We start from the raw sequence: 15,654 nt of genomic DNA, 5'->3' as shown, positions 1-15,654 counted from the left end.
AAGACTGAGATATTGTGTCATCTATGACAAATTTTTATATAAAACTTACATGATTGAGGCAGAATTACCAGATTCTAGTAGAGGAGCAGGGTTGTCACTGATACGTTTTTATTTTTATTCCACTTTGATCTTTAGTGAGATATTGTGAAATGTTTTACCAAGATCTGTCATTTGCGCCTTTATTTTATAGTCAGTTACAAAGTTCATTTTTAGATTAAAGACAAGGTAAATTCTCATATTGTTTTCATTCGAGTCCCCAATCATTGCTGACAGTATCACACATTCTACTGAAAAGGGGAATGGTAACACCCAGTTATCTATTAGTCCTAGGCTAAACAAATACTTTTGTGGAATACAATTTCTTTTATCAAACATGTCAGGAGAGATGACAGCTTTTCTATAAATCCAGTGACTCACAGGAGACGTCTTTTCTGATTGTAGACGTTCTCTTCCCCATCCAACCAAAACCGGCCTGGCGAATTCTCCTGGTGACTGCAGAGTTTTATGCCGAGATATCTTTGGCCCCTCGATTCTGCAGCCTCTGTAGCAACCTCTGTGGTAACACAAATAAATTCAGACCAGAGATCTGACCCCACATCAGACCCTAAAACAAATACAGACCTCAGACCTTCTAAACAATTACATTCCCTAGACTAAACAAATGCAGATGTCATAACAGATACCCCAAATAAATACAGAACCCAGAACAGAGACCTAAACATATACAGAGCCCAGACCAGACCCCCTACACTAATACAGACACGAGACCAGACCCTCTAAACTAATACAGACCCCACACAATTTCATAGCAGATCACACTCTTGCTGCTATAATTTCTGGCATCTGGACCTGCCCACATGGCCATGTGACCTTAAGTTTCCGGGTTCTGCACAAAGCCGTTTAGTCACATTTTTTGCCACCATCCATGGCAAAAATAGTGTTAAAATGTAAATGTATTTTGTCTGTGGGCAGCCATGGCCCCCTCGGGAGACTCAGAACCCGGGAAATTGCCCTAAACGGCCCTATGGTAATCCGCCACTGCTTTTCCTCTATAACTGTTGCTGCACAGCGCTGTCACTGTTAGGGCTGTACTGAGTTTAGTTAGAAAACCGCTTTTGTCTTCTCTCCAGGGTCTGTCTTATCTCCAGGGTCCCTGGGTGTTTCTGACCGGCGGGCACTAGACAATCAGCTGCCAAATTGCTTGGGCAGCAAGCTTAAACCTGTGCTGTATCTATACAGCAGGCAGTCCTCAACCGCAAAAGAATGTCATACCATTTTGTGTCTAAGGCAACTATGCAGAGCTATGTGTCTCCATGGTAACAGACTACAAACACACCCTGTGAAGTCTGGTCCTGCAGTTATACTCTCTTCCATTTTTCCCAACTTCTTGCTACCCTACTGAATCTTTGTTAGCATAAAGTTGGGGACAGATGAAAGGGAGTTCGACTACAGAATCAGACTACACAGGGTGTGTTTGATGTCTGTTACCATGGAGACACATAGCTCTGCATATGAGCTGCATACACAAAAGGGTAGGATTTTAATTTTAGACCATATGCAACATTGATTTTTTTTATATATTTTAGATGCATTGATACAGATTTGTTGCAAAGGTGTACAGACCGTTGAAGCGCTGTGTCCTGTAAAAATTATAAAGACAAAGAGTTTCCCTTTTCAATGGCCACAGCTTTGGCAAAATGGAAGCAAATGTACTAGTGGTGAAAACATGCACAGGATATGTATTCACTAGCTACACATTGAATAATTATTTTTTTTACAGATGTGCGTGCCAGAAATGAATACCTTTTCCATTCTGTTTGTGCTTCTCTTTGGATGTTTTCCACTGGAAGGTGAATAAATGTTTACTCAAAATGTCAAACGCTCAATCATCATGTTCTTATATAATACATATTACAGATATTCATAGGTTACCGTCTGTGTATGATAATACTTAAATTCAATAGGAAAGAAACATGAACGTGTTTCACCTCTGATCAAAAAGGTGTCAAAGAAAAGCACCCGTGATGTGTGAGCCTGACTTTCACATTATTTGAGATTGGCCCCTTTCCCTGAAAAATAATGTTTCCTCAGCGGTCCCCTGGTAGTCACAGCGCAGCCCCTCCTCTTCATCAAATTGTCACAGCAGTGCCTCATCTTTAATCTCAATAGCCAAATATGGCTTCCTTTCCCAAGTTGTCACACTACTCATCCAATTTTCCTCCAGGAATTGTAGCAAAGCCTTTTCCCACTTTCTCCCAGTAATCATAGCAGGGCTTTCCCCCTACCTTCAGCCTTCACAACAAGCTTCCCTTCTACCTCCAATAGTCATAATAGGGATTCAAACCTTGTCCCCCAATGGCCACAATACAGCCTCCCCCTATAGTCAAATTACGGCTTCCCCAACAGTCACAGCAGTCCCCCTTCTTTCATCCAGTTGTCACAGCTAAGCTTCCCCCTTATCAGTCACAGCAGGATTACCCTGGCTCAATAAGAACAGTATCCATAGCGCTCTACCCGCTCAACTCCTTCAGCTGACAGGAAACTACATTGAGCATTTCATACCTGGTAACTGTTACGGTCTGATTCCGACGATAGCCAAAAAAAGAACCAACCGGGCGCACCCCTTTCCAACAAGCTCAGTTAGGGTTGAGGTTCTCAGCTGGTTCCCCGATTTCCGTGCCCTCAACTAGACCGGTGGTTGATTCTCTGGATAAGGTCAGCGGAAAAAGAACCAAACAATATACGGTTGTTACAGGTAACAGCAGTAAAATTCTATAACATAACAATGCAATGACATAGCAGAGTAAAACAGTAAAGGGGATCAGGGCCGACATCAGGGGGGTATTAGGGGTACTGATGTGAGGGGCCCGGCCAAATCTAATTGAAAGGGGGGGCCCGGCAACTGCCGCGACTTGCCTTTGGTAGAAAAAAACAGGCCCCTGCAAAGGGGCCCGTTTCTTTCACCAAAAGAATGTTGTGAGCTGCGGGCCCCCCCCCCCCCTCTCATGGGGGCCGGCAAACACCGCCGACCGATCGCGCGCATCCGCAAACTCCCGCTCGTGCGCACTCGCGAGCGTCCGCGACATGTCCGATATTTGTGCATTGTTCGCGCATCACGCACCCATTGAAGTCAATGGGTGCGTGAAAATCATGCCCAGCACTTCCGCAGCAGTATAAACTATGAATGAAAACAGAAAAGCACCACGTGCTACAAACATACAAACAGAGTGTCATAATGATGGCGGCTGCGCGAAAATCACGCAGCCGCGCATCATACGCTGCTGACACACGGAGCTGTTATGGACCTTTTGCGCGCGCAAAAAGCACACGCTTGTGTAAATGCGGCCTTAGGGTAGGAACACACTAGGCATGAACACTGTGGATTTTATGCAACACATTTTATTGTGGAAAATCCGCTGCGCATTACAGTGGCAGCCGAGTGGATGAGATTTGAACAAATCTCATTCACACTCTGCAAAAAAAGTTGACCTGCAGTGTGGCTTTTTAAGCCGCAGCATGTCAATTTATGCTGCAGAATCGCTGCTCCTCTGTTGCGGAAATGCTGCGGTTCTGCCGCAAAAATCACAAATGAGTAAAAAAAAAGGTACTTTTTTACATTTATAAAAAAGTTTCGACTTCCCCCGGCCGTAGTCCTGGTGACGCGATCCTCTATTCTTAGCGCAGCCCGGCCTCCTGTCATGACGTTTCATCCCATGTGACTGCTGCAGCGGTCACATGGTCTACAGCGTCATCCCAGGAGGCGGGGCTATGTTCAGAAGAGAGAGATGCGTCACCTAAACTACGGCCAGGGGAAGTCGAAACTTTTTTTTCCCTGCAGGATTCCCGCAGCGGACATGCCTCACGAAACCTGCACCACTATTTGGTGCGGTTTTGCTGGCAGACTTCCCTGCGGCTACCGGGGCGGATAAGCTGTGTAGTTTTACTCAGCATATCCGCCTAGTGTGTCCCTTATGATGTCGCTCCTGGAGCTGCTGCCGGTCTCTAAATAGGCAGTTGGTCCAGTAGAATTTGGAATTTTTTTTTTTTGTGAACCAGCTTAAAAAAAAGACAAAACTTTTGTGTTAGGGCCTGTTCACATCACCGTTCGCTTCCGTTCCGGGGTTCCGTCTGAGGTTTCCGTCGGGTGAACCCCGCAACGGAAAGTGAAAGTGACAGCACAGCTTCCGTTTCAGTCACCATTGATCTCAATGGTGACGGAAACATCGCTAATGGTTTCCGTTCGTCACCATTCCAGATGGTTTTCGGTTTTCCGACGGAATCAATAGCGTAGTCGACATCATAAGGGTAGGAACACACTAGGCGGATATGCTGAGTAAAACTACACAGCTTATCCGCCCCGGTAGCAGCAGCACCAAACAACTTCCAAAACCGCCTCCCATTGATTTCATCTGAAATCAATGGGAGCCAGTCGCGGAAAAAATAAAAAGCAGCACGTCCTTTCTTGCCGCGGTTCCGCCTCTGACCTGCCATCGAAATCAATGGGAGGCAGAAAATGCATTTTTCGCTGCGTTTTTTGTCTGCTGTCAATCGCCGCGGGCAAAAAACGTGGCAAGATAGTGTGGGCAGGTCAAAATCTGCCTCAAAATTCGGTGCGCGCTTCCAGGCGGTCGCGGGTGCGTGGGTGGTCGCGCACGCGCGGGAGTTTGCGGGTGCGCGCGATCAGTCGCGCGGGCGGTGTTTGACGGCCCCCATGACGACATTCTTTTGGTGAAAAAAAATGGGCCCCATTGCAGGGGCCTGTTTTTTTCTACCAAAGGCAAGTCGCGGCAGTTGCCGGGCCCCCTTTTCAATTAGGTTTGGAGGGGCCCCTCACATCAGTACCCCTAATACCCCCCTGATGGCGGTCCTGGGTAGCATGATATAGTGCTGGACGGAGTACCGTTAACAGGCGGTGCCACGGTAGGGGGGCCCAGAAAATTTAGCTGTATGGGGCCCCGAAATACCTGATGGCGGCCCTGAAGGGGATGTAGCAGTGCCAGGTATGTGGTTCCAAAGCAGTTCTCTAGAAGTTTCTAGCTCGGGGTTACCCTAGGAAATGGCTACACAAAGCTTACGCTAGAGCAAGAGCCACTGATAGAAAATAATTATTGTACGAACAAAAATCCACGAGTACACACTACACGACTACTACCATCGAGTCTGGTGGAACTACCAAGGTCAGGTGTATTGGTACCTTCGACACTGGTTCACAACAGGTCCGTGAGATTCTTGAACGCCACTGGCCAATTCTTCTGTCCGACCCCGATCTCCAGGGGTTTGTACCCTCAGTCCCAGCCATTACGTACCGTAGAGGTAGGAATCTACGTGACTACCTGGTGCATAGTCATCATACTGGACCTTCTACTATCTCCAAAAATTGGCTGAGGACGTCTGTCATTGGCTCTCATTCATGTGGCCGTTGTTCCTTTTGCCATCTAATGCCCACCACTAAACAATTTACCAACCCAGTTGATAATAGAATATACCAGGTCAGACAATTCATGAACTGTCAGAGTAAAGGGGTGGTCTATATTGCTAGGTGTCCCTGTCCCAAACTGTATGTGGGGAAGACCGTACAGGAGCTGAGGAGGAGAATATCCAAACATCTTAGCACTATTAACAACAGAGAAGATACACCCTTATCTAGGCATATACGTTGTTTCCATGGTGGTGATACTTGCTCGCTACAATTTTGGGGTGTCACGCAGGTCAAACTCGGTCCTAGAGCAGGGAATCTGGACCGAAAATTATTACAGGAAGAGGCACGCTGGATCCATCGTTTGGGCTCTCTTAGCCCAGGTGGTCTGAATGAGGGCTTTACGTATGCTGCGTTCCTGTGAATATATGCGCTTATCAAGTTATTAACTTAAAAATAGCCATTAGAATGGCACTTGCTATTGAATTGACCGTTCTATACTAATTATGGGTCATGTGATCATACACTGACCCTTATTGAATCTAACTTTATCCTTATGTCTTCGACATTATCTCTACTAATCAATCTATTCACCATAGTTTGTAGACAATACTTGCTTCTACATCTTTTTACATCTTTTTAGAACTATACTCAGGAAATGACACAGTGACGTCATGTCAGCCTATTGGACTTTACCTTATAGACTAAATACAGTCGTTTCATTTGCTCCCATAGTTATCATTATCCATAACCACATTGCTATCATATGCAGCCGCTTTAAATTATGGGGATTTTTTCTCTATTACCATTTTTGCTGCTACTGCGCATGCGCGATGGGGGCATGTATTTAGGGTCAGCAGTATCTTATCTGCTTTCACCCTAATGCGCCTGCGCGCCTTATCCCATCCCCATTGGCTGTTCCAACTAGTCTGCAATTGGTAGTGCGGGACGCCCATCACTTACTAGAGGGCTCGTCTCATACCCTCTCTCTGATTGGCCACTACCGAGCAGGGGAACACGTGGAATGACGTCAATACACATATAAGCACGGACATCTCGCCGCGCGCCGTCATTAGCCCCGATACCCCTGAAGACGCTACATCGTAGCGAAACATGTCGGGGGGGCTTCCTCTTTCATTTTAAATACGAGTCCTGCTGACTCCCTAATCTAATTGTGAGCTGGGTGCAACGTGCTGCAGCCGTTGGCCCTAGGCTCCCCTACTCTGCACTGTGCTGATTGTAGTCAGCATTGGACCTTGCTTTTATTTATATGTAGTTTGTCAGTATTGCATAAACCTAATAAATACTTTATTATTTTCTATCTTCATAGTTGGAAAACAGGGCTTGCTTGCCGGTAGGCAAACCATTTTTCTCAATTTAAATTTATGCCCACCTTGTTTATATTGGTTCCAAAGCAGTACTCAGAGGAGTAGTCAGGCAATCCAGAGTTCAATAACGGTGATGTAGAAGAGCAGAGTATGGGGTACAAAGGATTATCCAAAAGAGTAGTCAGGGACAGAAACAGGTCACAAAAATAAAGTTCAAGTACAAGAACAAGATATAACAAAACCAGGCTAGTAAACAAACACTAAGAAACCAGCACTGAGGCCACTGTATAGGAGATTTAAAGAGAGCCTAACTGGTTGAACAGCCGTGTGATCTGCGCTTGACATCTCAGCCAGTCCCACCGATAGACTCATTATGGCGGCCAGTAGGGAAATCAGCGCAAGACCGTCGTAACAACATTACAGTAACTTATGCTAACCTACTAAAAGAGATCGATGCATGAGAGGCACACAGTGCTTTTCTTTTTTGTTGTATACAGGAGCAATACTCTAATTACACATAGGGCAAGGAACAATTTTCCAAACTCTGTAGTGGCCTGACAACTACATTTAATCCTGCCCTGATTAGAGGGGTTGTCCGGGTATGGGGCGATTTTTCATACTGATGATCTATCCACAAGATAGGTCATCAGTATATGATCGGTGTGAGTCCGACACCCAGACCCCACACCCATCAGCTATTCCGGGTGCCTCCGGCCACCGGATGTACGTGCCGGAAGCAGATGGCTCCAGTCACAGTATAGCAGCTGTGCTAATATTCAAGTGAATAGGAAAAGGGTTGCAGTTGCAGTACTGCAGCACGGGCCGCTATACAGTGTCCGAAGCCATCTACTTCCGACATTGGCCACTGAATAACGTCCAGTGCCCAGAGGCAGCCAGAACAACTGATCGGTGTGGGTTCCAGGTGTCGGACCCCCAAGAATCATTTACTGATGACCTATCTTGTGGATAGGTCATCAGTATGAAAAACCGCTCTGTGCCCAGACAACCCCTTTAAGTGTCTAGTGATCCAGTTTTGCCTTCACATGACCCAATGGTATATAGTCTTGTCCTGCATCATCCAGTAGGTTAGCGTCAAGCAATTTTCATTAAACTGGTGTAGTCTCTGGTGACCCAATAATATTGTCCAGAACCAATGGGACCCAGTGTTCCCTATTTAATCAGCGATGTAAAGTCATGTCCCTGGTGTGCCAGTGAGTTGGTATTTTGTTCCTGGTTACCAAGTGGTTAAGAAAACTGTCCCTGATGACACATTGTCCAATGACCAGTTATTGGTGGCATTTGTAGTTATCTAGTGGTTTCATAAATATATCTTAGAGTTAATACTATTATTATATACCTGAAAATTATTGATTATTTATTTTTATTCCTTTTTTTCATTTATTTTTTTGGTCCAGCTAAAAACATCATAGTTTTTCCAAAGCAAACAGCCACTGACCACGTGATTCTGCAGCCGACTGTGAAACAACCTTTAAAACAACTTACCATATGTCTGCGCTCCTATTCTGAACTCAGACGAGAACAATCCCTTTTATCCCTAGCCACACCCGGTTCAGGATCGGCCAATACTTTTTATGTCTTCTCAAGAGAAAGTTCATATGTTGTTAGCGTAAATGAAGAAGAACTTAGCTTTAGAGTGGACCCTCAGGTTCTAGACTGGAAATGCACTTGTGTGACTTGGGATTCTGGTACAGGACTGGTCGAGTTGTGGATTAATGGCAAGCGTTACCCTAGAAAAATTGCAAGCAACCGATCTCCCATAGGACCTCAGATGAGTGTCATTCTTGGGCAGGATCAGGACTCCTATGCTGGTGCGTTTGATGCAAGCCAATCGTTTGTAGGTGAAATATGTGATGTCAGTATGTGGGACTATGTTCTGCCCCCTTCAACTATGAAAATGTTCACTTATGCCTATATTTATATACCTGGAAATATCTTTAACTGGATAAATGGAACTCATGTGGTCATAGGGGGCGCCATCATCTTGGACGATAACTGATTAACTAAAGGCAATGGAAAAGGGGGGGCGTGGCCTAGAGGTGAATGTGAGAGGACGTGTGTGACCGGAGCTCCTGCTGTAATCATCCTTTAAGGTCCATATATCCCGTAAAACTCGGGGAAAATAGCTTCCCTAGGGGCTTACCAGAGTCTGGAGGTGGAGGAGCACGAATACCCGGTCATAATGACGCGCTCTAAGAAGCAGAAGTCGCCGCCAGCGAGTCCCGGGTCCCGCGCTCAAGATGGCGCCGAGGAGAAGGAAGGCCGCAATAGAGGCCTCCGGCAGGAAGTTGTGGAAAAGCTGGAGAGGTTCGCCCGCACGCCGAGAGCAGGGGGGGCGGCTGCACAGCAGCGAAAGTCGGCTGGAGATCAGGCAGCTGGAAGCTCATCATATGGATCCAGGTATTCTCCTTTGGCGGGGGACATGAGAAGTGAGGAGGAGGAGGAGGAGGAGGAGATGAGTGGCGCCATGCAGGATCAGCCAGGTGCTGGAGGGAAAAGTGGAGTAAGGAAGGAGGAACCCTCCCTAAAGGACATTTTGGCAGCGGTGAAGCAGAATTCTATGGTCCTTAATACCTTAGCAAGTCAGATGGGTGGATTGAAGGAGGACATTTTGCTGCTCAGGAATGATTTGCAGAAAGTTGCGGAACGCACCACTGCAGTGGAAGGGAGAGTCTCAGACATGGAGGATGCGATTCCTCACATAAAGCAGGATGTACAGGCACATTCGCAGGCAGTGGCGACATTGATGGCTAAGACAGACGATATGGAAAATCGGCTGAGACGAAATAATGTGCGCCTTGTGGGGGTTCCGGAAAGAGTGGAGGGAACGAATCCGGATGACTTCTTTGAAAAGTGGCTGATAGACACATTTGGTAGAGAGGAATTGACCCCTTTATTTGCGGTGGAGAGAGCGCACAGGGTGCCGACCAGACCTGGCCCTCCCGGAAGGCCGCCGAGACCGGTGCTGATAAAGATTCTACATTATAAAGATAGAGACAAGATCCTGAGGAAAGCTAGAGAACGTCAAGACATCTCCTTTAATGGGGTGAAAGTGTCCTTCTTCCCGGACTTCTCTTTGGAAGTACAACGGAAAAGATCACAGTTTATGGATATAAAAAGACGACTAAGGGCATTACAAGTGCAATATTCCATGATGTATCCTGCCCGTTTGAGAGTGGTGGCGCTGGGAACAACTTCCTTTTTTGAGACACCGAGAGAAGCGGTTAGATGGTTGGATAGCCATGAAAGTCAGCTGAGACCGGCAGAGGGACGGCGTTGATCCGGAACAGACCGGCTGGCAAAAGGAGGCTGGGGATGCAGGACTGAACCAGGTGTCGTAGGAAAAATTGCAAGATTTGGCATTTGATTGGACTTGGAGTTGGAGGGCATGGTTGCGGGGACCGCGGAAGACCGGAAGAGGAGGAATGTGTTTATGGACATTGAGGGGTATTGATATGCTGAAGGGATGGTAGTTTATTTGTAAGAAAATGGCAGCGGGAGGGATGGTCAGTTAAGCGGGAAAAGCACATAACGAGTTATGGCATTGTTGAATGTATGGTGGGCGGAGTTGACCTGCCGATGTTTGTTATGGGTAATGGCAGATACGTTCTGTTGCCCCAACCCTTGGAAAGGGGTAGGTTTACGGGGGAGGTTGCAGGGGGGGGAGGGGAGGTTGCAGGGGGGGGAGGGGAGGGAGGGAAAGGAGACCCAGCCGGTCGGATATGTAAAATTAAGAGAACAGGATAGGAGGAGCTGTGATATGTTGAGGGATGATGGGATCAATTAATTGTTTGTCCTGGAATGTACGGGGCCTGCGGGAAGCCAGAAAACGACAGGCGGTATTTGATTTTATTAGAAAACAGGAGTCGAGGGTGATAGGACTACAGGAGACACATATGACTAGGGATTCAGTTTCCATGATGCATAGGGCCTGGGTAGGCCATAGTTTTCATTCTTACCATACTACATATTCAAGGGGGGTGAGTCTTCTCATACATAGGGCAGTGCCATTTGTATGTCACGACTCCTTCCAGGATGGGGAGGGGCGGTATGTGGGGGTACACTGTACATTGTATCATTGGAATTGTGTGTTGGTGGTGTTGTATGTACCCCCTCCGTTTTCTAGTGGATGTATCAAGAAAGTGGTGGAGGAACTGGCTAGGTACCCGGAGGTGCCGTTAATAGTGATGGGGGATTTTAACGCAGTATTGAATACCAATATGGATAAATTTGGCATGACAGGGGGAGGTGTAACAGCTTTTGGCCATCTGGTTGCTGAAATGGGCTGGCGGGACATATGGAGGGATAAACATCCAAATAGCTTTCAGTATTCTTGTGCGTCTTCCACATATCAGTCTTTATCCAGGATAGACTTAATCTTGTGCTCACCGACAGCGGTACCATTTGTAGCTCAGATAGAATACTTGCAAAGAGCGTTATCGGATCATTCTCCTGTGTTAATGAAGGTAGAGACGGAGGAGAGGACAGGGCGGGGGCAAGGGTGTTGGAAACTTAATGCCTTTTGGCTAAAGCTGATAGACAATAAACAAATTTTAGACCTCATAAAGGAGTACTTTCAGTTCAATTCAGGAACGGTACCGCAAGAGATACTGTGGGACGCGATGAAGGCGTGGCTGAGAGGGGTGTTCATCCAGCACATTTCAGCAGTAAAAACACGGTCTAGACAATTAGGAGAAGCACTGTTGGGAAGGGTAGAGGAGACAGAAAGGCTGCATATAATAGATAACACAACAGACACATTGAAGCATTGGGTGGAGGCGCAGCTGTTGTTAAAGCAACATCAGTTGGAGAGGGCAGATAACAAAAGGATGTTTTTAAAACGCCAATATTATGAGGAGGGGGAAACCACTGGACGGTTACTGGCAAGGATGGCGCAGGCTCAGAGGGAGAATAATTACATACACACCATTAAAGGGGAGGGGGGGAGGTTGGAGACTGATACAGGACAGATTTTGAAAGTGTTTCAGCAGTTCTACTCGGATTTGTATGCCTCTAGGGCAGAGCACACGCCTCAGCAGCTGGAAGAGTATATAGGGGAGATAGAATTTCCTAGGTTGGGGGGGGAGGAGAGAGGGACATTGGAGGAGCCAATATCTCTGGAGGAAATACAGGCGGCTATAGGGATACTAGCCAGTGAAAAGGCGCCGGGGCCGGATGGTCTTCCGGTGGAAGTTTTTAAGGAATATGGGGAGGAGCTTGCGCCGCAGTTACTGGCCACTCTTTTAGATAGCTTCAATAGGGGGCGGCTTCCAGAAACAATGTATGAAGCGACTATAGTAGTTCTGCCTAAAGAGGGGAAGGATCCTCAACTCCCGGGCTCTTATAGACCAGTCTCACTGCTGACGGCGGATATTAAAATCATGGCGAAAGTATTGGCGCTTCGACTAGCTAAAGTAGTAGCTGGGGTGGTACACGGAGATCAGGCCGGTTTTATGCCATCCAAATCGACGGCGGTAAATCTGAGGCGGCTGTTTTTGAATCTACAAGTTATGCCGGATAATCGTGGGGGGAGAGCCATAATGTCCTTAGATGCGGCCAAAGCATTCGATTGTGTGGAGTGGAATTATTTGTGGTCAGTTCTGGAAAAAATGGGATTTGGCCCTAATTATATAAAATGGGTAAAATTGTTGTATGTAGCCCCGACAGCAAAGATAAGGGTGAATGGGGTGTTATCGGATCGGTTTGCGCTGGAGCGGGGAACGCGTCAGGGATGTCCATTGTCCCCATTGTTGTTTGCGTTGGCGGTGGAACCCTTGGCGTGTGCAGTGAGACAACATAAACACATTCAGGGGTTGAGATATGGGGGGGTGGAGGAAAGAATTGCATTATACGCAGATGATATGCTGCTATTCATGGCGGATACCGAACGCACATTACCGTTAGTGATGGCCCTAATTAAGCGGTTTGGGAAATATTCAGGACTACTCATTAATTGGTCAAAATCGGCCCTAATGCTCATGGACCCGGGGGATATTCAGAATGGGGAAGAGGAGGTGGAGATACCTGTGGTGAAGGAGTTTAAGTATTTGGGGGTGAGGGTGACGGCGAAAGTACAGGATTATATGTCCCTTAATGTAATGCCACTGTTAACAAAGATAAAAGCCAAAGTAGAGGCGTGGAATAAGTTGCCCCTATCGGCTCTGGGTAGGACAAATTTGATTAAAATGATCCTTATGCCCCAGGTGTTGTATGTCCTACATAACTCACCGGTATGGATCCCCAAATATTGGTTCAGGAGATTGCATAACCTTTTTAGAGACCTAGTATGGAAGAAGGGGGTACCTAGGATTAAACTGGAGAAATTACAGCTGCCAAAGGAGGAGGGGGGCCTGGCTGTTCCTAATGCTTGGGTGTATTATTTAGCTGCCCAATGTCAGCATTTCTGGGGGTGGGAGCAGGAAGAGACATGGGGGTCCAGTGCGCGCATCCTATCATATCTGGGGGGGGGGGAGAACCCGTTGGCAGGACTGGAAGCGCACAGATATAAACAGATGGCGAGTACCAGACCCACTCTGCTTCTCATACATAAGGTGTGGTGGCAGTGCAAGCAATTGCTGGGGATAGGGGAGTGCACTAAATATACACCGCTCTGGAGGAATGCTTATTTGGGGGAATTGGGTAAATTGGAAGGGATGCAGGGGTGGGAGCAGCAAGGCATAATACGGTTGAATCAGTTGTATGAGGGAGACATACTCAAATCTTTTCAGCAAGTAAGGGAGGAGTTTCAACTGGACTCCCGCATGTTTTATCAGTACCTGCAGATTCGGCACGCAGTGCAGACACAAGCGGTCAGTGTGGACCTGACGATGCATGCAGCGGGGGTGTTGGAGCATATTGCAAAGGCAGTATCATCAAAAGGATTAATCTCATTGGTTTATCGCAGGTTGTTGGTGGAACATCTGGGAGATCCTATGGCAACAGTGAAAGCAATATGGGAGAGGGATGTGGGTCCTATTACAACAGACCACTGGGAGGCGGTATTGGCAGCAACATGTACTTTGTCCATTAATGTAGCACAACGAAGATCGCAGTTGTTTCTGATACATAGGGTGTACAGGACCCCGTGGGTGCTGAAACAAATGGGATTAAGAGCGGATGCAAAGTGCCCTAGGTGCCCGGAAGAAAAAGCAGACATCCTTCATATGTTCTGGACATGTGGGAAGCTGGGGAGTCTGTGGACGGAAATATTGGAACTAGTGGGGAGAGTGTTTGAGGTACAGATCCCATGGGATCCGGTAGTAATGCTGCTAGGGTATGTTGGAGATTTGGGGGGAGATAGGATGTCAGGGTTGGCAATTGCTAAAATACTGTATCAAGTTCGGAAAGGAATTGCAAAGCACTGGCTGGATGCGGAGCCACCATCAAAACAAGAAATCATAGGGGCACTTAACTCACAGGTTCTGATGGAGTATAGGATATACTCCAAGAGGGGGTCCAGGGTCAAGTTCGACAAACAATGGGCTAGGTGGATTGATCAATCTGGGTATGCTTCTGTGGAGCTAATGACACTAAGGCAACAAGTGCAGGTATAGGGCCACTGAGGGGAGAGGATTGGAAAAGTGGTACTGAGGAGATCGGCTGGGGGGGATACAGGGGGGAGTTGGGGGGAAGGGAATGTTTGGTTAAATGTAAAGAATTGGGTCTGTTGAAAATTGCTTGTACACTGTATGAGAACGTACAATGACCTGTAATAATGTGGAGTTTTGTTGAATAAACTTGAACTGATTAAAAAAAAAAAAGGCAATGGAAAAGTATTTGATTCACTTCTTCATCTCTAAGTGCTATAAACTTTTGTATTCCATAGAACTTCTATGTACCATGTTTCTTGACCATCTACCAATCATTATATGACCTTAAATCCCCATGTATGTCTCTTATACTGATAGGGATGTCTGTAATTCCTTCACTTTCATTTTATGAATTAAAAAGTAATAAACTTTCTGCAGAACTATATAAACACTATATGTGATATTTGCACAGCTGGATTCTCTAGAGTACACAGTACTTGAAGGGCATTGGCAAAGTTGAGGGAAATGCCCTGTTGTAACTACTGGTAAAGGAGGGAAATCAAGTAACTAATAGGGAAATGGGTTCTGGAGAAAAGGTAGGAGCCATGCTGTGCATACTGGGGGAAGGAGGATCTCTGTTGCATCTACTGTGGGAAGGGTGAGGCCCTATTGTGAAAACTGGGAGAAGAAGGCTGCTTTAACTACTAGTGGAAGGGTCACAATTGGGAGGATTGGACCTGGTGTGTCTACAAGGGAAAGAGTGGAAGACTGCTGCGACCATGGTCGTATGGGGGAGCGCCCTGCTGCGAGTACTGGGGAAAGGTTTGAGAATCTGCTCTGACTACTGTGGGGAGGGTCTACTGTGACAACCAGACTAAAGGGGGGACATTGCTGTGACTTTTGGGGGGAATGGAGTAAGGCATTGCTGTGGCTATTAAAATAAATTGGGAAGGTCCTTCTCTGACTGCTGGGGGAAAGGCACTGCTATGACTATTAGGAAGAGGGCACTTATGTTAGAGGGGAATATTGTTGTAAATAATGACAGGAAGAACATTGATGTGATTGCTTTAAGGGAACTTTACATTGACTGCTTTTCGGGGAACTGCTGTGATTACTGGAAGTGGGGGGAACAGGGTTTTGACTACCAGAGGGGAGAAGGTGGACACGGCTATCACTACAGTTTGGTTGGGTACAGCTGTACATGCTGTTTTCCTGGGAGTTGTGCTGTGTCTACTGTTGGGGGTATCTGCAAGTAAGGTGTAAAGCTGGATTCACAAATACAGTTGCAGGGGCAAGTACAAGGGGCCAAATACCAGTACAGTGCTTGAATTGAAGTGGCACTGTGCAAGGGAGAATTTGGAGG

At 46.7% G+C, this 15,654-nt stretch overlaps 1 protein-coding gene across 1 annotated transcript; it reads left to right on the top strand.

The window, feature by feature from the left end:
• The first annotated feature begins 1,784 nt into the window (after positions 1-1,784).
• LOC142664309 (jeltraxin-like) lies at positions 1,785-14,693 on the top strand. Its single transcript, XM_075843340.1, has 3 exons — positions 1,785-1,850; positions 8,160-8,771; positions 14,524-14,693. The coding sequence occupies exons 1-2, from the start codon at positions 1,796-1,798 to the stop codon at positions 8,759-8,761; spliced, it is 657 nt and encodes a 218-aa protein (XP_075699455.1). The 5' UTR covers positions 1,785-1,795; the 3' UTR covers positions 8,762-8,771; positions 14,524-14,693.
• The last annotated feature ends 961 nt before the right edge of the window (positions 14,694-15,654 follow it).

The sequence above is a fragment of the Rhinoderma darwinii genome, chromosome 12 (genome assembly GCF_050947455.1).
Source record: "Rhinoderma darwinii isolate aRhiDar2 chromosome 12, aRhiDar2.hap1, whole genome shotgun sequence".
Taxonomy (NCBI): domain Eukaryota; kingdom Metazoa; phylum Chordata; class Amphibia; order Anura; family Rhinodermatidae; genus Rhinoderma; species Rhinoderma darwinii.
This window is presented reverse-complemented; position numbering and strand designations above follow the sequence as displayed.

Excerpts from the sequence above, each read along its gene's own strand:
- LOC142664309 (XM_075843340.1), top strand. The coding sequence starts at position 1,796 with ATGAATACCTTTTCCATTCTGTTTGTGCTTCTCTTTGGATGTTTTCCA. Across the intron at positions 1,851-8,159 it reads TGGATGTTTTCCACTGGAAG|CTAAAAACATCATAGTTTTT; the intron begins GTGAATAAATGT and ends TTTTTGGTCCAG.